The following is an 8851-nucleotide window of genomic DNA, read 5'->3' on the forward strand; positions in this document are numbered from 1 at the left end:
TGATATCTGTAGCTCATCCATTGACAGACCTTCATCAATGGTCAATTTCCGATTCTCAACCTAGCCATCACAGTGTCAAAAATCCCAGCTAGACCATAGTGACTGATGCACCAGGACCACATATTATTTGCTGTGCTGAGAAAAGTCTAACACCCATATAATATCTGGTCAACAGCAGTCTATCAATCTTTGTGGTCAGAACCTGGCTAGTGGTAAAAGGAGATGGAGGTAGGTTGACAAATTGAGCAGCAACAGGTTGGCTACAGTCTGTCACTGATCAGCTGTAATATTAGCACCACTGAAATCTGAGCATCTTTCACAAGGGCCAAATTTGTGATGGCTAGACGACTGGGTCAGAGCATCTCAGCAAAACCGGTACCTACCAAAGGTGATCCAAAGAAGGACACTGAGTGAACCAGAGACAGGGTCATGGGCACCTAACGCTGATTGATGCGACCCATTGCAGCCCCACTTCACAACATCCTCAAAAGATCTGCTGGTAACGTCTTGGTGTCAGATACAGGTCTTGTGAAGTCCATGCCTTAATGGGTTCAAGCAGTTTTGGCAGCATGAGGGGAGCCTACACAATATTAGGCAGAGGGTTTTAATGTCATGACTGATTGTTGTATATTCATTAAGTGTCCAGTAAGTGTTTCACACAAAGTACACACTGTGACCCAATACACCTTCCCTTCTCATCCACAGTTAGGGATTCCAAGTTTGTCAAGTCAAGTCAAATTTATTTGTATAGCGCTTTTTACAACTGTTGTTGTCACAAAGCAGCTTTACATAATTAGTAATTACTAAAAGACAGAAAAGAAAAAGAAATAATATAAGAAGACATGAAGAATGAAGACCCCCAGTGAGCAAGCCAACGGCGACAGTGGCAAGGAAAAACTCCCTCAGAGCTGAAGGAAGAAAACTTGGTGGGGAACCTCTGCTGTGCCTCTAAGACACGCGTCTTCATGTTCAAGTTTGGTGTGGCGCATAACTCCCAAACTTCCTAACCTCTCAGTAACACTTTTGTGGTGCTGTATGCTGTGCTCTCTTCATGTGCGAATGGGCTGTTTAGAAGCTGTGGGACCTGGCTTAGTATGGTCTACATAGTGAAAAACCAGCCATTGGGAATACACACACCCGTGCCCGTGTTTGTGCCCGTGTGCCATGTGTGCTAACTTTATAATGGGTTGGTTCAAACAAGAGGTGCCAAGTTGTTTATCACTTCTAGACGCAAATGTCAGGGAATAAAAGTTAAAGATTCAGATCTATCATTTCATTCATCTTCTGGTCTTAAAAACCAACAGAACTGGCCTTTCCCCTCACACAACACCTGTGTCAGGTCTGCAGGTAAATGTATCCCTGCTAACAATATAGAAAACATAGAAGATAGTCAATGTTGTGTTTTGAGCAGTGGTTTGATGGTCAGTCAGCATCTCACCAGCACAAGACCAGTATAAAACATGAATTGTATTTTGAGCACTGGTTTGCTGGTTAACCAGGGGAAACCATTTGTTGTGTTTCGAGCACTGGTTTGTTGTTCAACCAGCATAAGACCAGTATAAATCATTTGTTGTGGCTTAAGCACTGGTTTGCTGGTCAACCGGGTTAACCATTTATTATGTTTTGAGCACCGGTTTGCTGGTCAACCAGCACAATACCAGTATAAACCATTTGTTGTGTTTTGAGCACAGGTTTGCTGGTCAACCAGCACAATACCAGTGTAAACTATTTGTTGTGGCTTAAGCACTGGTTTGCTGGTCAACCGGGGTAAACCATTTGTTGTGTTTTGAGCACAGGTTTGCTGGTCAACCAGCACAATACCAGTGTAAACTATTTGTTGTGGCTTAAGCACTGGTTTGCTGGTCAACCAGCACAATACCAGTGTAAACCATTTGTTGTGGCTTAAGCACTGGTTTGCTGGTCAACCGGGGTAAACCATTTGTTGTGGTTTGAGCCCTGGTTTGTTGTTCAACCAGCATAAGACCAGTATAAATCATTTGTTGTGGCTTAAGCACTGGTTTGCTGGTCAACCGGGGTTAACTATTTATTATGTTTTGAGCACCGGTTTGCTTGTCAACCAGCACAATACCAGCGTAAACCATTTGTTGTGGCTTAAGCACTGGTTTGCTGGTCAACCGGGCTAAACCATTCAAACCAAGACCAGTATAAATCATTTGTTGTGGTTTGAACACTGGTCTAATTTAAAGCTCATTGGCTTGTCCTCACATGTTGGTTATGCTGAAGAATGCTTAGATAGTCCGCCTTCATTATTCCATCCACAGCAAGTTGCTACCACCATCATACTCATTTTGACCCTCTTGTGGTCGATTGCCTTTGCCTGACCTAAGACTGGCTTCTGACAGTACATCAATGTTAACTGCAGTTTAGCAGTCCAACAGGTATCCTGGTGCTTGTTTTGACAATGTAATTAATGTCTGTTTAGGCTTAACGCTTTAAATGGCTAAATATAGCGACAGTTAAGAACAGTAGCCCCATTTAGCTGATCAAGTTTGTTTTTATTAACCTGGTTAAGCATAGCAGCACCTTAAGTTTCACATGAATGTCTCACAGTTAGAAAACAACTTAAAAATAATAATAACCCAATATAAAACAAACGAACGAGACACTGGATATTCCCAATACGTATTTAAAAACCAAGACCAAAAGGTGTGTATTATTTCTTGCTTATATGCTGAGGTAAAGGTAAGCTCATACATAGTGACAGGAGGTTAAGATACTAGTAGAAATGGTAGAAACTGTGTGCATTCCTCTTTGTTCTGAAAAACAAAGCATATAAAAATACATAGACCACTGAATTGCTCAAAGTAACTTCGTTCTTCAAAAAACGTTCTTTGGAATATGTACATGTCAGTTGCTAGGAGCAATATCTTCTCAGAAGATATGCATTCTTCGGTTGAATTTTTCTCACGATCCTTCCACCAAGGTGAATGGAAGACAGCAGGAATTCAACGTAAAGTGTACGAGCCCCAAGTTAGTACAAGGCCCATACTGTGTACTTGATTGGACTGAGTCATTACAAGATTAAAAAATACAAAGCCATTATAGATAAGGTGACAAGTGACAAAAAGAATGTTGGAGCATGTAACAGACCCCCCCACCCCATTACTTCACATAACAGAGGAACACAATGGGTGTGTCACAAAATGCCAGATGGAAAGTAGTACACTTTTGCATCATAACAGCTTTACTCTTAAAATTAAACCACGTTTAATATTTTGACCTGGTGGCTTTAGAGCCCGTTTTTTCCCCCCCAGTAGCTTATGTGAAGTGTATAAATCTGAGTTTGACTGTGACCGCCCAACGCAAATTTTACGAGTGTGTGAGAGCACTTGGAATGTTAGCAAACGCACACAGTGGCATTTCCACGCTCCTGGAGCAGACCTTGGACGTTATCGGACTGCTTCTGACTTTTGCCACTGCGTCTCAGCGCGGGGCGCTCGCTGTACCTCCGACGAGATGTGCATGAGGATGCAGAACTGTGTGACGACTGGGGAAGACTACGACGAGGCCTCTTCCCTGCAGGGGTGGACAGATCCTCCAGCATTCGCTTGCCTGTGGACACGGCGTTATTATGATTGCCATCACTCAAGCTCTTATCAGTGAGAGAGTTAGAGTTTGTAACAGGAGATTCCAACGATTCACAACTGCTCGTCCCACCATCACCATTTTGCTGACCAAAGGTTGATTCTGGTTCACAGGCAGGAGATGACGCATTTGCCTCATTGACCTTCAACAAGATAGTCAAGCATGGTGTGGTCATCATTTAAGCTGACAGAACATGCATTTTAAACAGAACACACTGAAAGCATTACTGCCTCAGTGCTTTGCATTTATGTGACAGGACCGTGTATTACCATGTAATGCTAGAGACACTTACCTGGTTGGGTGGAGAGTTGGAGGAGGATCCAGTAGCAGAGCAACACTTGGCTCCCTCTAGGTTATACACAACCTCGTATGGGGACAAGGGCTCAGAAAATGTCCCTACTGGCTCCAAGCAAATGACTATAGCGCTAGTGTTGTCAGCACGAAGCATGCGTTGACTCCATCGCTGAAGGGCATGGTTCACCAGTTCGTGTGCACTACAGACATCTTCTTTTGTCTTCTGGCAGTTAGCCTGTTGAATACACAAGATGTCTTAGAGATAACTCCTTAAGGCTGATTTATGCTCCTGTGTTGAGTCAATGCTGAGTCTACAGCCTAGCCTGTGCAAGTGGGCTGTGCCGTTGTGAGCATTTATACTTGTGCATCGATGCATCTCCATTCCTCTGCAGCCAAAACATCAGTCTGACAAGGGGGTAGGGGGGGTCTTAATGCCATGCTGTTGACTCTCTTGGCATATTACAAACAACGGTGACTGATTAGAAACTGACTGGACTATGTTTTACTAATATTTTGGCAACGAAATAGAGAGAAGACATCAATAGATGATCCAGGTTTGCCCAACTGAATTTAAAAGTGGTGACCAAGACAGAAATATGATTCTCCCAATAGGGTCATGATGCCTAGTTACATTTCTGGGGAGGTGAGGGTCATTAAACGGAATAGGCCATGGTGTAGTTTCAACACAGGAGCATAAAATGGCCTTTAGTCAACAAGTGCATTTAAACAGAGTGGTAACATACTATGCCCATAAAACACCTCCTAAGAACCATTCTCACCTTGGCTTTATCAGTTTCCTGACACATGGATACTGCCTCCTGTGGTGAAACCATGTTCCATAGGCCATCGCTACCCAGAATGATGTAACGGTGCTTCTTTAGATCCAACTTGATGACTGCAGTATCAGGCTCTGGTGAAACTACAAACTCTCCACTGTAGAAGTCATAGCTCCATAAATCACCTGGAAGAATATGAAATTAATAAAGCCTGACAACTGCACAGTGTTTGTTTGCTTAATAGTATATCCACATCAGATGTGCACATGTTTTTACATTCTATGATCAGATGGAATTCCATTCTCCTTGAAATCAAACTCAACACTTGGCCAAAGCTCTATGTTTCTACTATGCTGGAAGTTAGCATTTTTACTCCGTGTGGCTCACCTAGAGCTCGTGCTACAGCAAGGAAAGGAATCTGGTCGATGACTGTGCTCCTTCTGACAGGTCCATTGTGTGTAAGTCGTGGTCTCTTCCACACCACTCGATTAACTCCAGACTTCTTTATTACACTAGAAAATTAAAGAGAATTGTCAACAAAAAAAAATACATTAGTAACAATGCCACATTTGCATATTAACGAGATTTCTGGGGGAGGAAAAAAAGCCCACCTTGTATCATAATTCTAATTTTAGGTTGTGGTCACACTGATCCTAAAGCTGACTTGCTAACATGAACTGTTCCCTCCAAAACTACACATCAATCATATAAAAATGCAAATATGATTTAGATGGATTTCTGTGCACAATCATCAGAGATGCATGTGCAACCAGGTGCCAGGAAGTGACAGAAAGCAGAACTCTTCACACTGGAGAACAAAAATGATAAGGATTTGTTGTGTGCAGCAACCTGCACCAACCAGAGAGAAGGTGGAAGAAAAATGTTAATATAGGTAAATTTTCTGAGGGGATCACATACCTTTTGTTTGTAAAAAGGAAACCCATCTATATAGAAGGGCACACTCTGGTCACTAAACTAACATAAATAAAGTAACTGCGTGTCAGGTGTGTGTTTTGTTACCCACCTGCCACCAAGTCCCTCGATCCTTTTCCTCTCTTTGGGCAGTTCAGGCTTATGATCCTGTGTGATTTCCTCTGCTCGTATACTATCCTCATCAGGGTCATCCTGTACCCCTAAAACCACAGCTGAATCCCCAACGTGAGCCACATAAATGCGGTCACGTCGAATTACAACAACACTTGCGGTTGTTCCGGACGTACTTGGAAGGCCAGTGGCTGTCCTTGGCCATTCGGCTGCAGGAAACAAGAGACAAACTGATTTCAGCATCACTGGTGATTAAACAGCTGCATTAGAACTGGTATTTAGACTGTCATGGGACTTACCCCAAAATACTGCTGATAAGTTCTGAAAGCAGGTTAGCTTAAGGGTCTAACAGTTTCAACACAGTATCAAAATTCATGACGACACTCTATGCTACAGTTCTAAAGATACTGAACTGATGTAATCCCGGATCAATAATGCACTAATCCTACAGCTCCCTGTGCGGTTTCAGTCTGAGGGGGGCTTGCCTTCACTCTTTAGACAGAACTGCTGAATTCTTATCTCTAGTGAATCAATAGTTTAGCTCCAAACTCTGGTAAAGGCCTGCATCTTCTGTCAAGTTAACAAACATCTTCTTAATTCGGTAAATAAGCCGACATGCACTGTTGGAAAACGTGCATGAAGCGAAGCCAGTCTTTATTAGACAATGAAAGATAAAAAGTTTCTGGCTGAAATCCAGAACCTAAAGTCTGGCGAAACACACTATTACACCATTGAGAAAGAATGTGTTCCACACGTTTCTCACCAGACATTAAAAAAAAAAAAAAATAATAATAATAATAATAAATTACATTTTACCTTACTGACTGAACTATCAGCACTTCAGGAGAACACCTGGGCTGGGGTAGGGCATCTGATGTAGCATTTCTAGATATGCTACCTATGCATCAGCTGTTGGAAAGTGTGCTCGCTTGATGACATTACAAAATGCTTGTTTCAGCTCAGCAAAACTACCTAAAATATACTGAAGCAATTTTATTATTATATTTATTTATATTATAACAGATTCCAGCATTTTCCTGTTGTACTGCACATTCTTTGTGCAGCTGTCTGTCCTTTTTTACATTGTTAATAATTGTATTCACTGGTTTAAGGCTGCTTTATCATACCAACTATAATAATGTAAACGTCACTGTAAAGAAATACAAAAAATAAAACAAATACAGCCTACACCAGCCATTACTGTGGGCAGTACTGCACTGGAAAGCCAGTCGTAACTGTTGTTGCAAGTGTAAATAGATGCTCTAGGAGCTTGCATGCACTGACCCATCTCCCTTGTTTTGACTGTGAAGGTGATGGGTTCATGTAAAAGTGTTTACAGACCATTTCTGTTGAGCATGAAGGTGATGAATGATGATGGATGGAAATGTTCATGAATAGTTATGGGACCTATCAGTTTAATAATGGACCAAGGAAATCGGATTTACTCACTGTTCTGTGAAAAATGCTTTGACAGTAGAGACAAGTTTTATATCAGTGTGAAATAGTCTTGGTCTCTTTCTGTCCTTCTTCATGGAAACCACTGCTGACCAAAACTAGGCATCAGGGCCCCTTTTACCTCGTAAAGTTGTGGGGTGGGCTTGTCCCACACACACACACCTTACTCAAATAAGTGGAGTTTTTTCTGTGTTTATAAAAGTGTTTATTTTGTTAGATATCTACAAATGATAGCTAGCTAGCTATAATTAGAGCATTGTGAAATAATCATAATAATAATAATAAAAGATTGAACCCCATACAGCATCGAGGCTACTGAAAACGCACAGGGGGGGGGGGGGTGTATAAGGGGGAGGGGGGGTCCTACAATAACAGTTAGAAGTCCTGAATGTCTGAACTTAGCAAAGAGTTGTTTTCGCCAACATGGGATAACGTTAACTTACGTAATTTCTTCCACATGGCGTGGTGGCAGGCAATGAAGCCTTTCCTTATAGCCGCGCACACCTCCTCGTCGTCGTTTGACCAAAAGCCCCTTTGTTTTTTGATAAGATCCCATAGATGTTCCTGAGCGTAGCTCGCCGCATCCGGGCCGCCATGGCCGTCGAAAACCGCGTAAAAAGCCACGGCCCATGAGCGGCCACTCGAAGCGTCCTGCCGGGCAGAGCTGCTCTCACCCTCACCCTCACCTCCGCAGTCTGGTGTAGCTGGCCGGGTTTCCTCTCCTGTGGTTGTAGCTGGAGTTCGTTCCCCGGGTCCATTTTCAAGTTTGTCAAGATTTCCATTTTCCACCGCTTCCGTCTCGCCATGTTCCGCCGCGTTCAGCTCGTCCTCGCTCGGCTCGTCGTCCTGTTTAATCTGCACGAAATCCTCCATGTATTTCCGCCCTCCCTGGTCCAAATAAACGCTGGCCCGACACGAGAACACGTTCTCCATCGTCGACATGATGCAGTTGGCGGGGGCAGCGTAAGTTTGGAGTTAAAAGCGAAAGGCTTCAGAGCTCCTCTCTCAGTCTTTGTTTATTTTCGACCTTTGTAGGCATGCTCCGAAAGCGGTGACGTCATTCGGCGGGGTGGGCTCAGAAAAGGCAAAAGCGGGCGTGCATGAAAAGCCTCGAGGAGGAGGAGGAGGAGGAGGAGGAGGAGTAGGAGTGTGACGGGCCTTCCGCACCACGCGAGGGGGCTTGAGGAACGATGTGCATGCCTGTTATATTGCAAATTGTATATGTAATTTAAGCATCCTAAAAAATGAGTTTCCAAAATGTTGAAGATCTTCCAAGACATGTTTGGGGTCTTAAATCTTTAAATCTTTAGTTCTTTAAATAACTCTGGGCATGTGCTACTTCACTAGCATTTTGTATTGTAATAACATTTACAATAGCATTTATTTTTGTAATAAAATGTGTTATTTTTCACATTTTTTAATAATTTGCTTATATTTCTTGTTTATACTTATATATAATATAATATAATATAATATATTTTTTATTTATTGTATGTGTAAGCACAGTTGGATTGCTCCTTAATTGTGTTGTACACTGTGCAATGATAATTATCTTATTTTATTTTATCTTAGTTTTTATCCGGCCGTAGAAATCTACTATTACTAACAAATATTAGGAGTCTGTGCCGACATAAACATGTCTTGCCCAATCGACTACATTTAAAGTAACGTGAAAT

The 8851-nt window shown here is 42.3% G+C and overlaps 1 protein-coding gene across 1 annotated transcript; it reads right to left on the reverse strand.

Annotated features, from left to right (window-relative positions):
- Nucleotides 1–2473: 2473 nt before the first annotated feature.
- Nucleotides 2474–8235, reverse strand: ppm1da (protein phosphatase, Mg2+/Mn2+ dependent, 1Da). The gene is made up of 6 exons (XM_072691110.1): nucleotides 7619–8235; nucleotides 5701–5929; nucleotides 5064–5188; nucleotides 4680–4861; nucleotides 3899–4135; nucleotides 2474–3748 (listed from the first exon to the last, which is right to left on the reverse strand). The coding sequence occupies exons 1-6, from the start codon at nucleotides 8115–8117 to the stop codon at nucleotides 3359–3361; spliced, it is 1662 nt and encodes a 553-aa protein (XP_072547211.1). The 5' UTR covers nucleotides 8118–8235; the 3' UTR covers nucleotides 2474–3358.
- Nucleotides 8236–8851: the final 616 nt, after the last annotated feature.

The sequence above is a fragment of the Salminus brasiliensis genome, chromosome 11, assembly GCF_030463535.1.
Source record: "Salminus brasiliensis chromosome 11, fSalBra1.hap2, whole genome shotgun sequence".
Classification (NCBI taxonomy): domain Eukaryota; kingdom Metazoa; phylum Chordata; class Actinopteri; order Characiformes; family Bryconidae; genus Salminus; species Salminus brasiliensis.

Excerpts from the sequence above, each read along its gene's own strand:
- ppm1da (XM_072691110.1), bottom strand. The coding sequence starts at position 8,117 with ATGTCGACGATGGAGAACGTGTTCTCGTGTCGGGCCAGCGTTTATTTG. Across the intron at positions 4,862-5,063 it reads TGCTGTAGCACGAGCTCTAG|GTGATTTATGGAGCTATGAC; the intron begins GTGAGCCACACG and ends ATATTCTTCCAG. Across the intron at positions 4,136-4,679 it reads AGGAAACTGATAAAGCCAAG|GCTAACTGCCAGAAGACAAA; the intron begins GTGAGAATGGTT and ends TGTATTCAACAG.